General features: G+C 37.0%; 1 protein-coding gene across 1 annotated transcript in view; it reads right to left on the bottom strand.

Moving 5' to 3' along the window:
• HIBCH (3-hydroxyisobutyryl-CoA hydrolase) overlaps positions 1 to 15,260 on the bottom strand; it is a 52,011-nt gene extending 36,751 nt beyond the window's left edge. The window contains exons 1-6 of the mRNA XM_059820182.1: positions 15,208 to 15,260; positions 14,194 to 14,236; positions 13,286 to 13,426; positions 11,753 to 11,837; positions 10,761 to 10,841; positions 8,758 to 8,810 (exon numbers count right to left, since the gene is read on the bottom strand). Of these exons, the coding sequence (XP_059676165.1) occupies positions 8,758 to 8,810; positions 10,761 to 10,841; positions 11,753 to 11,837; positions 13,286 to 13,426; positions 14,194 to 14,236; positions 15,208 to 15,239 (435 nt within the window). The 5' untranslated portion in view covers positions 15,240 to 15,260. The remainder of the gene's footprint in view (positions 1 to 8,757; positions 8,811 to 10,760; positions 10,842 to 11,752; positions 11,838 to 13,285; positions 13,427 to 14,193; positions 14,237 to 15,207) is intronic.
• Between the last annotated feature and the right edge of the window lie 241 nt (positions 15,261 to 15,501).

Here is a 15,501-nt window from a genome sequence, read left to right as displayed (position 1 = left end):
GCAAACATCAGGTGTTATGTTCGCAATTATTTTGTTTCACTAGTCTGCAAGAGAAGTTGGCAATGCCAGGCAAGTTGCTCAGAAGGAAAGACTCTGTCTGCATAGATGTCCACACCCACAAATGGCACAGCGAGCAAGAGCAGACCCTTCTCTTCTACTTTTACATCACTGGGAACTGGTTTTGGCAGTGCACAGATTCAGGCTGTGGACCACTGAATCTTTGAGACGTTCCCCCCCTTTCCTCCTCCTGCCGCCTACTGCAGCAGTCCAGCTAGTTGTAACTCAGAGGCTAACTCATGAAGCCTGGGAATAAAGAATTTTGTGGTTTTTATCTGCAGCAGTAAGAAAGATGTGTTTTTCCTTATGCTGCTTTGGTCCTGACTACAGAACATCAGGCAACCAAAAAACCAAATAATTCCATTTTACAAATATGCAGTTTAAATTCAACATTGATGTTCACTTTTAAAAATATATTTTGGAAGAAACAAGGAAAAAAATGTTGTTTGCAGACGTATGCCAGAAATTTTACATATATGTTGGTAGTGAAAGGAACATTCCTCAAGAGTTACAGCCACGCAAATATGTATAAAAATGGGACAGGATAAGGACAGCTATTGCTAACTCCAGCTCCTTTCTGTACTGGAATTCTATTAACTAAAATGTATAACAGAAGCTGCTTATGACATCACTACCAATTTACTTGATAAGAAATATTAATGTAGTAAGAACTGTTGACCAAATCCCCCTATCGTGTAAGTTTAGACGTTTGTAACTATACTGGTAGAATCCTCAAGGTACCTGTGGCAAGCCTCTAACATTGTTCAAGAAAACATCGTATTAATTTAGCTGTTGGAAAGCATTCAGTGTAAATTACATTTCTAGCCTCAGCAAATTCTCTTAAACTTGTACTGTATATCTAAGCCCTCATTTTCTTTGATGAATGTGGTCCAGATTTGTCAGAGCACTCATATATAGGCAATATGTTATATAAGGTAATATACAGACATGCTACTAACTAATATATTAAGTAAACAAAATACTTCTTCCCCTCAGTAACATTTCAATTTAAGTAGTTCAGAAAAATGCAAGATGCAGCTGATGTTTTTATATTGAATTGGAAAACTTTTTAGATTTTTTCTAAGTTTTTTCTATTAAAATAAGCATTAGAAAAAAGTGTTACAGCTTAAATTACATGCATGCAGTGCGATGTGTAAAAATACTCCTAAAAATACTCCTGAAAATTTACTTCACCTCTCCTCATAAGAAATTCCTTTATTTTAGGAACTGGCCTTTTCACATAATTCTTCTTATTTCTGTGATGGCGAATGATTTCTGTTAGAAATACTGACTCCTGAAAAAAGATGACAACTTCATATAATACCTTTGGAGCAAACTCCTTCACAGCTTTCGGCTATTTATTCCATGCAAGAACCTCAAACAGCTAAGAAATAAGCGAATATGTTTTTTTCCATACAGAGCAACCGTGCGAAGTAGGCCAATTCCTATTGAGACATGCCAACATGCATTTTTTGGCAGCAAACATCCCTAAACACACACAAAAGCACAAGGGACTATTTATTTTTTTTAAAACTATTTTCAAAAACTGCTGATTGATTTCACTAGCACTTGCAGTTAATCTAATATTTTGCATGTCAGGTATTTACTTTCAACTACTGAAGAACTTTGCTACCAAGAAAAATTACACATCTGTCCTAAATCTCTATCAAGCCTTTCCCCATAGGGAAATTATTATGAAGAGTTAACATTGGAAATATACAAAGCTTTACTGAACAAACTTTTATAATTATAAAATATTTTCACAAATATGCCACACTAAAATGGAAATAAAACACTGCAAACTCCCTCCAGAAAATTACTAATTAAAATTTTGACAAGACTTTATTGATTAATGCAGAATAAAAGCTTAAAACAGAGAGGTGTTCTACTTCTTCCTGAAGAGGGTTAAAATGTCATCCTTCCTCAAAAGTCAAATTCTTCTTAAACCTTTACTAAGACAAATGGACTTTACGTGATGCAACAGAGAATAATTGCAGAGGAAAGATGCAAACTTCAACTAAGCAAATTTCTGCCTTAAAAGACCTACATATCAGATCCTGAGACCTGATTTACAAGGGAAGTCAGATTCCTCTAACAATGTCAGCCTCTGGAATCTTTTGCTGAAAATTAAGTGGCACTAACACAAAAAAGACATATAGCTTATTATTCAGTTCAGTCTTCTACTGCAACATAAAAAGACGCAGTAAGTCTGAATCTGTAGTCCAGAAGGAAAGCACGGTCAGATGCACAAATAGAAGGAGTTCAGGAATTGGGCTGCATCCGTTTCTCTGGAACCCCTACATAACCCCCGATTAAAATGATGCTGTCACTCAGTAAGCAGCATTCTGAAGAAGCTTCATGTTTTGAACAGTGATGTTTCTGATGCTTCCCCATACACAGCATAGTTTCCTCTCATAAACAAACTAGGGAAAATAGCCTAGATGATATCACTGTGACATGCAGGGCACAATCATCTGAAACTATATGAATAGTTACCAGCAGTTTGCAATCAAACTGAGAGGGCACCCTAGCCGAAGTCATACAGAAGCCAATCATTAATGAAGTTTTATTTGATATTTTCATTATCTGCTTGGATGATGAAATAACAAGGACTTCTATAATTTACAGATTACTTTTTGGGAAGGCAAACACTTTGAAGGGCAAGATCAGAATTCAAAACCATCTCACTTTGGAGATCAGATAGAAACTAACGAAATGAGAAGAACTACACTTAAGACAGCAAAATCAAATGCAGAGATTACAAGCATGTTTTCTATGGAAAAAATGCCTAGACATTTTTCAGGGGTTTATAGCAACCATGACTTTAATACAAATAATAACGCAATGCGCAGAGTCTCTACCAGCAGGCACCAAAGGGCTGAAGCGTACCTATTCAGCCTAGACTCAAAGCACCTGGGAAGCCTAGGGAGATTGATGTGGTGGAGCTATAAAAGGCAACACCAGTTGATAGAGCACTGCTTTTTCGCAGAGAAGGAGAAAATAAGTACTTTTTTTTTTTTCTTTGTAGTCTTTGAGGAAAAGAGTAGCTCTACAAGATTGACTCTTTGACAAACAAGTTCTGTTCAAGGAAAAAGATTTAAAAATTGGTAAAAGGTAAGCAATAAAAGAAATGTACTGTGATGGAAATTTATGTTATGCAAGGAGAAAAGAGGCAAGAGTAATAGCTTCAAGAATAACTAGAAGTGGTGGCCTCCTAGCATCTGATGCTTTGAGAGGCTACTATTTATGAGCTATTTGTGACAGAGTATCTGTGTAATATATGGGGGATAATTATTCTGCTCTACTTGGTGATGGTAAGTCCTCCAGCTGAAATATTGTCTGGTCTCTGGCAATGAACTTTGAAGTACACAAATTGGAAAGATTCCAAAGGATTGCAGGAAGACCAAGAGACTTAATCTACAGTAAAGGCTGAATAACTATCCTTATCCCTATTAAAGAGAGATGGCTGGGAGCAAGGAATGGAAGTATCTCAAAATGGTCTTAGAGAGCTGTGACTAAGACAGGAATATTTTGATTACACATACTAAAGACTTAAATTGGACACTAGGGAATCTTAACTTGAAAGAATAACTAAGCACTCAGGTGAAATATATAGAAAAAACAGAATTCCTACTGTTGGAGAGTTCTGAATGCATTAGGTGAAAATCTGCTCAGTAATCATCTAGCTATATTTAACCCTACTTCAAGTGCAAAAGAATAACCCTGAGGCTCCTCTCAGCTCTGTACTTCTGTACAGTCTAAAGCTTAACATATTTGACGTTACTACCTGAGTGACTAACACAGGCTCAAACAGTACTTTAAAAAATTCTGTTCTCTAATAGTCACCTCAAAGATACTCTATAGAAGTAACTTGGATGTAGACTCTCAGTTTAAGTAAAAGCCCTTGCCTAAAAAAACTGTACTGCTAGGTGTGTTGACAAAACTAATGGAAAGCCCCTCATGAACCCAAAAACCCAATTAACAGGTTGCCTTCTCGTATTCGCAGTCCGTATACCCAAGGTCCTTCTCTACTGGGGAGAGAATAAAGCAGTCAGTACTGTGTACTGTTATCGCTCTCACAAACTGGGCCCTAGAATCCAAGGGAGTTCAGGGATGGAAATAAGGTTGGGTGACCTTTATCTCTTTAAATTGTGAACAACTATATTAAAGTTCCATCTTCCTATTACTATCCCTAAACATGAAGATTAGAAACTAAGATTCTCGGAATAACTCAAAGCATAGGGCTTTGCAAAGGATTTAAGGGAGCTGGCAACTCTACCAAACTCCATTTCTGTACTGAAAAAGTTGCATATTACCATATAAGTTAAAATCTACTTGCCCCACAGGAAGATGTTTTCTCCTCCTAAAACTCAAAGCATTAATTGTTAAAGCAAGAAGTGTAACATAATGGCATAACCTTTAGAAATCTGTAACTTGCTAAAATAAACTCAGCAAATATACCGTGTAAGAGGTCAGACTAAAGGATTAAATCCTGTATTTAAGTGTCCAAAGCCCAGAATTCCTATGTTTGAGCAGCAGTTTTTACTCATCAGTAAAAAAAAAAAAAAAATATTTTAGGGCCTGTTTTTGCCTTATTAACAATTAAACACATAAGCATTCAATAATATTAGATGATAGGCCTGAAACAGCAGCAAATTGCTTTTCACAAGGCACAAAATGCAACTGTGAAACCAATTGCCACAGGCGTTTCTGAAGATCAAGCCTACTTAATGTCAAAAAATACTAGATGAATAGAGAGGGGAGTATGATTACTGATGGTTATTTAGCACTGTGGTTCTGAAATAAAGCCTAGTTCAGGAAGTTTCTAAATCATGCATGCTCTAGAACATGATACTAAGGAAGTGGGTACTTTGTACATGCTGTTGCAGGTTCCTCCCTAAACTAAAAGCAATGGCTTTTGGCTCCTGAAAATGAATACTTCTGCTCTGGCAGTATGCCACTGAAGTTTTAAGTATGCTTTACATAAAGTTAGTCCAGTGACCTGGACCACATTCATTAACTTCCAAAATCTATGCCCTGTATTTCTTCTTCTTTTGCTGTCAAATATTCACCTTGGATTCTAAGCACAATCATCTGAAAGCCACCACTCAAATCTGTCTAGTGTACTTTATTTGGCTCTGAAACATGTTTAAAATACATTTCTATTAATCCTTTTAGTCTGTTAGAGAGTGTATCTGACACTGTAATATATTTTGTGCCAAAACCCTATTTAAAACCATACATTTAGACTGAGCTTATAAAGCACACTTCTATTCATCTCCAAAGAACTCAGGAAAAGATTGGGACTTTTCTAGAACCAAGAAGCCCAAGTTTAGAACTGCATTTACAGACAATAATATTTAAAAAAAAAATATGTTTAAATACTCTGCATTTCTTGACTACGGTTCAGGTATTTAATTTAAAGGAAAGAAAAATCTATGGATAGGAGTCAACTAAAATAATTTGAACACTAGTTTTCAGCAATATGAGAGTATGCGCCCAGTGTGCCCTTCAATAGCATACGCCCTTTAGCTGTAAATGTGGTATTTATAATTTGTTTCACTATTTTTAGTAAAATGCAGTCATCTTTGCTTCATCAAACATACTGTCACTTGAACCTCCTGCTCTGAATAATTACAAAATGATGAAAAGATACATTTATATTGAATATCAATTTTTGATGAACTACAGTAGTATAGACAAGAAGGTACAGAAAACAAGCTCCACAGCCCCATCTGTTGGCTAATTAAGCACTGAAGAAAGCCATCTACCAGCCTCTAGCCAACAATGCTGAAGTGGAATCACTTCATTTGTTTGATACAATTCCAAGTTTTACCATCACAAATCTGGTATCTGTGCATCAGTAGCAACTTTTACTACCTAAGCACATAATAACTGTCTAATACGCTGTCTGATTTTTAATTTATTTTAAATTAGAAAAACAGAGCACTCCATACGCATAGTGCCGCTTTTTTGAGCAAGGTTGAGACGAGATTGCTTGCATTTTCATTCTCCGATAAATGGTCTATAGTGAAAGTGCAGTGTTTAGGATGTGTCCCTTGATTTTTAAGCCCAAGCTAAAACCACTTGCTTCTAAAGCCAAGGGCTTGAATGTAAATTTTTTATAAAGGCATTTACTGTAGTTTCTAAGTGACAAATGTTTCTAGCTCACACTGACTTGTAGGGACTAAGATAGCCAGATCTTGAGCATATCAAATATGACCTGATTGTGTCAAAAACATAGATCCTAGCATCTGAGTGATTTAAAACAAAGCATGTAATTATACCACAAATAGAATAACTCCTTCGTATGAATTCAGGTTTAGTGAGTAATTACAGTAGGGCAGAGTACTTCCATACAGCAAGCAGAACAAGATAATAATATGACCATGACAAGTTCAAGCGCTCTTCTAGTGGTTTTGATCTATAAAATCCCACTGCAGTGAACCTATTTGTACCACAATAGAAAACAGCTGCTGCAAGCCTTAAGTATGGTTAAGGTCAGTTGTGATAGGGCTTCCAGTGCTGAAAATGATGAGAGAATAGGGTGGGAGAAAGATGGGGCTAACGCACTTTTCCTATATAAGCATTGGTCCATTTAGAGGAATCAAAACAAATCCTACAGACAGAGGAGGTGGTTGAAGGGAAAAGCATAGAAGACAACTCAAAACTAACACAAAACACATACAAAAAATATATCAGTGTTGATAAATACTACTACTGATCTCCTTTGTTAAATTATCTGTAGATACTTCCATGTACTGCCAATGAGAGAGGGGAAGAGAAAAAAAAGTGTGTTGATGAAAACACGTGCTCCTGTAGGAAGGAGATTATCTCAGAGTAAACTGCAGCTGTATTAACAAGTACAAATTAAATAGCACTCAAGGTTAAAAAAGAAGTTTTTAAAAGTACTCTGGAACTTGAGACCTACCTGCTTGTTCCCTTAAGTTAGGTTGCATACTTGCTCAAGCAAAATCTAGTCCCCTACCCCCAAATGAAGATAACTGCTATTAGTATCATCAAACTGAGGACAAGCAAGTAAGCTGTCATTCAAACTCTAATGGCAGTTAAACTCTGTCAAGGTCCCGCTGAAATCTGGGTATCCTATACTAAAATTTGGTTATCCAACTGAAGTTTCAGACTAACCACTGTCTTTTAAAAGCTCTTTAAAAGAAAGGGAACTAATAAAGAATCTTAGTAACGCAGGATCATCTGACTCCATTATGCTCTTTTCAGTCCAAAAAAATACCTTCCTTTCAAAGGACAAAATTCTATTCCTGCTTAGGCCACAATCATAATGAGCAATCTATAGGACCTCTAAAAAGACATCAGCTGCTGGGCAGTTTTGCTCTTTCATAGTTATCCATGCTATTAGTCAAAACTTCATAAAATAAATGGACTCCCTATCTCTTATCTACAAATCTTCAGGTCCCTTATGTTTCATGAAAGCATTTTTTTGCAAGTAGAGCTACAAAACTAGTCTCCTTTATGCTGGAAGCAATTTATGTATACTAGATTGGGGGCGGGAGGGAAGGAAATGGTTATCTAGCTGAGATCTTTGGGGCTTGGTAGCAGAGAAGCAAAGGAGAAGAGAGCTATCACATGTTTTGATCACAAGCTGAAAAAAACACAACCAAAATAGACAAAATGAAGTGTGCAAAGAAAGATGGTAAGGGAAGAGTCATGAGAGGTGATGGATCATGTAGTTTTCCACTTCTTGCATCCTGCCTTTGACAAACTTGATTTAAATAGACTGTACACCCATATCATACTGACATGCATGAAAACAACATAAATCTAAGCGACAATATGGCAGACGGACTTCACTGTCAAACTCACTGTTCAAAATAACTTAAGATTATTGTATTCTACTCCCTGCTGTGATGCAAATACAACCAACAGATATCAAACTGAAGAGAATAGCATTTTAGCATGTAGAAAAGCATGGTATTGCCCTTTTAACTACCTGCTCACGGTGTTTAGAGCCAACAATTGCTGAAACAATTATTAGCACTGAGTATAACTAGCAATGTGATGGAGTATTCTCCATGTTGCTTTAGTAATAAGGTGCGGCCTTGGGGGGAGGGGGGAAAATCAGGATCTTATAATTCATGTTTTAGGAGTACTGCAGAGGTGAGAAAGTAGATGCATTTCCAGATTATTTGTTGGAAAAATACAGAACTCATGAATATCTGGTATTTATATAATATATATATAAAATTATATATAGTATATAATTATATATTAAAAATATATTATAATAGAGATAATTCTAAGTATAGCTTAGAATGATATTTTTCCAGTTTTTCAAAGAGTTGTCCTTTAATTGTATTTTTATATAGTTCTATTTTTTAATACACTTTGAGTGGAAAATTCTTCTCAGCTCTTGCATGATCTACAAACTCACACTTCAGTATTCTGAAAACCTTTGTGAGGGCTGTTTCCTACAGTGACAGGATTCTGCTCTTTTTCTCAACTCAATTGCCAGATCCTCAGAGAAAGAAGCTGCACCTAGCTATCAAAGAACAGCAGAAGCACTAGAAGAGCAGCAAGCAAGAGACAAAGGTTCAGATTACAATGTTTGTTCTTGACTTGAAATGTTTGAAATGCTATATGTGCACCTCATTCAACTCAAGTACAGAGAATTACATTACCTTAAAACAAATTATATCAGATAACACACCAAGGTACTTAACTTACCCCTCCCATTGTAATGCCATCGATAAGTGCCACATATGGCTTCTTGCAAGTGCCTGTAAGAAATGCAAAAAAAACCTGTACATTTTTTTCTAAAAAGTTGACTTGTGACGTAACTGTATACATGACACATTTCTCCATGTCTTACTTCAGCAAAAGCAACAGAAAACAAATGGTAAATTAAACAGTAAAGTATCAACTTATAATGAAGGTACTTCAATGTAATTCTGAAGCAATGAAAAGAAACACCAGTTACTGACTTACTGCATTCTGAGTGTTGTAAGAGAACATTATACAAGCATCAAACATCAGGTTGTTTGCTATGTCCGTACCTGACAATTTAGCCACATCTGGCTTTTATAAATAGCTTTGTAGGACATTGGAACACAACAGTTTCCCTTTCATTCCATCTCACAGCCTGGATTAACAGCACAGACGTGTACCAGCACTCCAGTACTTTACTATAAAGCCAGATGCATTGGTATGTTTCAGCCAAAATGTGACTACAAACTACTGCAATGCAAACATGTTCTGTCTTGCCAACTCTGTCGCACGTTACAATGCTGAATGTGGCACAGGCAGGTCGAGATGGTAACATCCTAAAGTACCACAGTTTTATCTATCAATCTGCTGGGGCCTTTAGGAGGCATGAAACTAAAGACCTGATGCTTTCAATTACCATTCATGGAAAGATTCCAAAGTTCACTGTGAATGAAACTGCTACCTCATATTCAGTGTTTTCAGATCAGACTTAAAGTTCATTCAGATTGCTGATACAGGTATCCACTGCAACCATGCTGCCAGCTTTTCTGCAGCAACTATAGATCCTTGTTTAAAAAAAAGAACTATTTTAAAAGGCAGTTCAATCCTTCAAATTAGTAGTTAGAAAATATAACAGAATTGCCTTTTTAACTTTGTTCTTACATGAACATATAACCCAATGCACAGGCTCCAGATGCTAGTCTTTGAACTAAATTTCTATAGAAGCATGCCTTTCCAATAGGAAGTGCTGTGAAAGCAGCTCCCCTGTGTATTTTTAAGTTGTAAGATAAGATACAAGATATAAATAAATCTTTTTGGCAGAAATATCACTCTTAAATGAATACAATCATACCAAAGTTATAAAAAAAAAAAATCTAGGTTTTGTAATTACATGCATTATAGACATAGAACAACCTAATAATTTTTAAAAGACCAAAAACTTTTGAAGTATGTAACCTTGCAATATTTGAATAGACTAGAATAGTTAGTTGGAAGGGACCTACAACAATCAGCTAGTCCAACTGCTATGGTAATACTAGCTTTTCCCCAGTACATGAAACCTTAAACTCTTTTTCTTGATGAAGACAAAATGTTTGAAAACTCAAACTCTATTAAATTAAAGTATGTTTGGAGAAATTTCTTCTCACCAAAACGTTCAACTCTTGACTTTCACCCTAAAGAATTAATATCCTTTCTTAACATCCTTTACTCTAGTAAACTTTACCCAGTGTCTTTGCTGTTAGTTATTTTAAGACCACATACTCCTAGGTTCTTCGCAGTAAACTAAGGCAGTTAACTCCTAGCTTGAGTATTCATTTTATGCAGTTTATTTAAATGGAAAGCTTTAACATAATTTGATCTTCTGCCTTCTGACTGAATATTAATGATTTTCCTTGCATCTATTTTTATCTCAGGTCTTCTTTGAAGTAGATCAATGATACTTAGTGCAGAACTGCACTGTCTGCATCCAAGATTTAATTCATCCATAGCGCAAATATAACTACCCAGAACAATGGGATGGGATAAGGTAGCTATCGTAATAGCTTAAACAAAAGAAACAAATTCTGCATGCAAGGTATAAAAAAGAGATATGTTACACTACTTGTATTGAACTTGGTAAAAAAAATACTACTTCTATTATGTTACTGCAGTCTTTTATAGATTAGCAAAGAGAGAAAGTGAATTTACATTCAAAGCCACAATTACGAAAAATGTACTGCTTCAGAATTTGCTATTAAACATACCAATGGCATTGTTCAGTATATATTCTTCTCTGAAGAAATCTTGTGCCAGTCTATCTCCAACTTTTCCTGCATCTGTGATAGCTTAAGAGAAATAAAAATTCTAAAGATAACTATAAGCTTAATAGAAAATACAGTAACAAATAAAAAAATTAATATCACATGATAACAGGTTTTTTCCCTTCAGCAATCAAACAGCAACTGCTTCATTTTATTTGAGAAAATTTGCTCAAACTTAAACATGAATGCAAAGTTTCAAATTTGAGTCAATTCTATTATGCTGGAGACTTTGTCACATACTTCTGGTGAGAGTGCAGTCCATTTTCTATGCTATGGAACCCCTCCTAATGTCTGGTAGCCTTGTTTGTGATATTTCATATCGACATATAGAACAGCCACTTAAAACTAATTATACTGAAGAATCTGAATACTAAAAATGAGAAGCCAATTAGAGCAGGGCTTAATTTAATAATAACCTGTGCTGCTTATTTACTTAAAATTTAAAAAAACTGTTAATTTGCACAGTTTGGAGACTTCCTACAGCTCACAGTTACAAAATAATCACAGATACATTGATCACCATTGTCAGCTCTGTATCTAGCCATCTCAATCATCAGACACAAATTATCCAGTAGTAACAGAGCTACCTATTAGGACCCTTCAAATTTCTTGTAAAGAAGCTGCCAGTAACGAAAATCTGCAAAAAAGATAGAGGCAAGAACCCTCTCTTCCCAGGAATGACTGGCTGCTATTACCAGCTATTTATAAAAAACCCTACTTTTTATTCTTTTATACAATGTTCTGACAGCTGACTCCTGACAAATAACTTAAATAGCATCTGCACATCAAGGTGTTATAAGAAGTCAACACAACTAATCTCTCTTACTGTCGTGTAGCAAGCCTCCATTTACCTAAGTCACAGTAAATAAAGGAAATCAATGCAAAGTAGTCACTGGCAAAGGTATGCCAAATGTTTAAACGACTACAATCCTTACCTCTGATGTCGCCCCCAGCACAAAAAGCTTTTCCTCCAGTTCCCTTTATAATTATGAGAAAAGTTTCAGGATCTTGCTCCCAAGTCTAAAAACAAGTATATGTTTCCACGTAAGATTAAAGTCTGTGCAAAAAATGCTTCCTCTGTATACTGTCTGCAATTCTTGCTTTATTTTTTCAAAAAGCAAATCAAACCATACTTAAAATAGTTTGTCTTAAACTGAAGTTGAGAGCTAAATGTCTTTCTGCCACTCCTGTGTCCTCTTCAATCTTGACATCAGAGATCAGCAGAGCTGCCTCACGTATTTCAGAAAAACACATATGCAGAGCTCCCATTTTCTGAAGAAAGGCAGCACTCCCTAAAACAGGGCCTGACATAAATCTCAATGGGAACACAATGCTAGGGCAGAAAGCTGGGAATATGGAAGATACAGTAACAATGTTTCAGGCCAAATCATGAAAGTTGTGTAAATCTTAGCTGCATGGCAAGGAAAACAGCATTTAAATTGCTGATAGATTTTGTCAAAATTACTGCAATCAATGCTAATCAAGGACTGGATCAAATCAATTTGTGCATAAATGTTTTGCTCGGTACAAAGACTATGGGGGGTTTCTGAATTAAATACACTGGTACAAGACTTCAGCAGTGATGCTGAAGAGAAAAAGATGCCTTTTACAAGCCTTCTCCCCCCCCTCTTAAACTATGCTTATATATCCCTTATTCAATTAAGCATACCTAGATAAAAGAGACAAGACATTTCTGTATATCAGACACTGTACTTAAAATTATACCACCTTTTAAGGTTGTGCTTCAAATAAAGCCTGATACTCAGCACTACAGATTAAGTATTTTTTTTCTTTGAATGTTTTTCAAAGAATGTATATATTTGCAACACAACTGTCTACCAAAATACCAAAAGGTGAGCAACTATTCAACAAATACTGGTATCTAGTAAGTTTGACTTTGTGCATATGATAAATAATATCATTAAATTAAAAAGGACTATTGCATGCTTAAAATTTCACATTACTTCACTAGCTTGTAGAGACAGTGCCTATAAATCCATAAAGTTCTTCTTTAAGGAATGACACAGGCAGTACCTTGCTTCCTAATGACTTGTATCTTTTATTTCAGCCATGCAGCTTCCCCACAAAACATGCAGCCCATCAAGAGGCAACACCATGGTATAGCTTGAATTCATGCATGCCGACTGACCAGCTGGGTGTTGCCAAAAGGAACATAAACTCTGAGCGCTGCTTGCTTTTAATTCAGTCCTGGTTTTAATATGGGTATCTCTTATCTATCCAGATGCTAAATTTAACTTTGACAGCTTGTTTCTTAGAAAGAGGATAAGACATGTCAAACTTGCTTGAAAGTGTCTGTTCTTTCCCATCCTATAAATCTGAGCTCATTGGCCAATGCACTCACACAGACTTTCATTCTTTAAATAAGTACACTAAGAAGTGTCAGACTGAATTTTAAAATTGGTTTTGGATAACATGTACAGTGGATGGGTAGAAGCAGAGCTACTAACCTTTATTTGTGGATAAATTTTTTGGATCATAGAAAGATTTAGTGCATTAAGAGCCTTGGGTCTATTCAAAGTTATTATTCCTGCACCTCCTCTCTTTTCCAACAACACTTCAGCTGTCGAATCTGTATGCTTGGACATTTTCTGTACATGCAAAAACAAATAAATAAAGTAAATGTCATCAGTTAGATACCTTGAGTAAAATACTTACAAGAGTATTTATGGAAATATATTCTCAAAACGCACTATTTAAGATCACAAAACCATGCATTTTGGAATTGCATGCTAAGGCTTTCACACTGTACTTCAAGATTTATTTGCATTTCCTAAACAGTTCTTTTGAAACCACTTTATGTTTGAGTCCTTCAGAGTAAAAACACTCAGACAAGCTTTTGAGCCACAAACTCTTTGACAAAGACATTTGAGTTCATTTAAAAAAAGACAAACAACAAAACACAACCCCATGGTTCTTTAAAACTTGACATTCTGAAAATACCTGCAACAATTATAACAATGACAGTTCCCTGTGTCCCTACTAGCAGTTTCCCATTGCAAAACCAAATGTACACATTACTTTAAGTAACTTTCAACAGTACCGAACAAATCACTTAACTATTTTCACAACTGATTTCAAACTCACAGTTGAATGATATTTAAGGAATATATGGAAGCTAACACAGAAACTAACTGTAAAAGTAGGCAAGACCAAAATATTTAAACTTTAACTTACAGTATAATAGAAACTTGTAATAAAGTGCTCAAAGATGTGGGCAACGTTATGCCTGAGCAATAAATGATGGCATTCAGAACCCCTGTGAACAGACACATTAGAAGCTCCATGTACTGTCTGCCTCAGGGGAGTTAAGAGTCCTAAAAGCTTCCAACTCAGTCAAACAAGATGCTGTTCTTACCAAATGTTGTAATATTACTTGCAGTCTGTTGAATGGCTTCAGCCTGAAAAAGAAGTATTAAAAATATAGCTAAAACCACAAACCAGCTACATAATCCCCAAATATACGACTGCTGCATTAAGCAAAGCTTTGTCAGAAAAATTTCTGAACACAATTGTTTTACATTCTCCTTTTCAAAATCAAGTAAAATTAGAGGACAATTTTAATATCAAAACAGTTGGAAACCTCTTTGCTTACTAGTAAACAGAGAGCAGATACCAGTGCCAACTACTAATGTTGTCTATCTGTTCAATTTCAAGTTAGAAGGAGAACCTGGAAATAACAAGACAGAGTTAGGGGGATATGTTTGATACTTAGCAGCGTGTTGTCTTTTAAAGATTTACAGTCTTTTTCTGGACATTTAAATACTAGCATTTTTAAAAAATGGTTTTGTCAAAAACTTGCACATTTCCAAAGCTTCCATTACACCAAAACTGCACTGATGTCCTTGTGTGTATGTACGTTTATGTAGGGTTTGTGCAACACTTCGAACAAGGCTCAAAGGAGATACCCATGCTGCGACGTTTTGTGTACGTCACTCAATTTAAGTAATTAGGCTGTTACTCATTAATTGTTACTGTACTCTGTTGAGGAAGCCAGTTAACAGCGGCACTTGCTGGACTTCAAACACCTGGCTTGCATCAACATTAACAAGCAACTTTATCTTTCAGCTACTTAAGAGCACAAAACATGCTAACATCCCGGCATCCTAAGATAATTTTTAAGTACATGCTCGTTTTAGAGTGGTGAAAGCTAATCTAGGTCTGGCAAATCTAGGCCTAAGTTGTATTTTACACCAGTTCAGGGGGTTACAATCCCCTCCATTAGAGGCCTTCCCAGACTCATCGCTCCCTGCCGCAAGGCAGCCGCAAAGCGGCGGGTGCGGCCGGCCCGGCGCCATTTAAAGCCCCTCGGGGGGGTGCGCGGGAGACGCTTCGCCGCGCCTCAGGATGGCCGACGCCGTTTCCCCGTTACCTGGCCAGCGGCCTCAGCACCCGGGCCGCCATGGCGGCAGCCGGCGCGGTCAATCGCCGTCATCGGGTAACCGGTACGCCAGGGCGTGAGGCGGCGCGGGTGGGGTAGGGCGCATGCGCGGAGGAGCGGTCGGTGGGCCGAGCTCCGTTCCCTTCAACCACCCTCACCTTGCCCCGCGAAACGGGCGGCTCTGAGGGGCGGCCGCCTCCGCCGGGCCCCTGGCTCCCGGGCGGCTCTGAGGGGCGGCCGCCTCCGCCGGGCCCCTGGCTCCCGGGCGGCTCTGAGGGGCGGCCG

This window comes from Gavia stellata, chromosome 8, assembly GCF_030936135.1.
Source record: "Gavia stellata isolate bGavSte3 chromosome 8, bGavSte3.hap2, whole genome shotgun sequence".
In the NCBI taxonomy this organism is placed as follows: Eukaryota; Metazoa; Chordata; class Aves; order Gaviiformes; family Gaviidae; genus Gavia; species Gavia stellata.
This window is presented reverse-complemented; position numbering and strand designations above follow the sequence as displayed.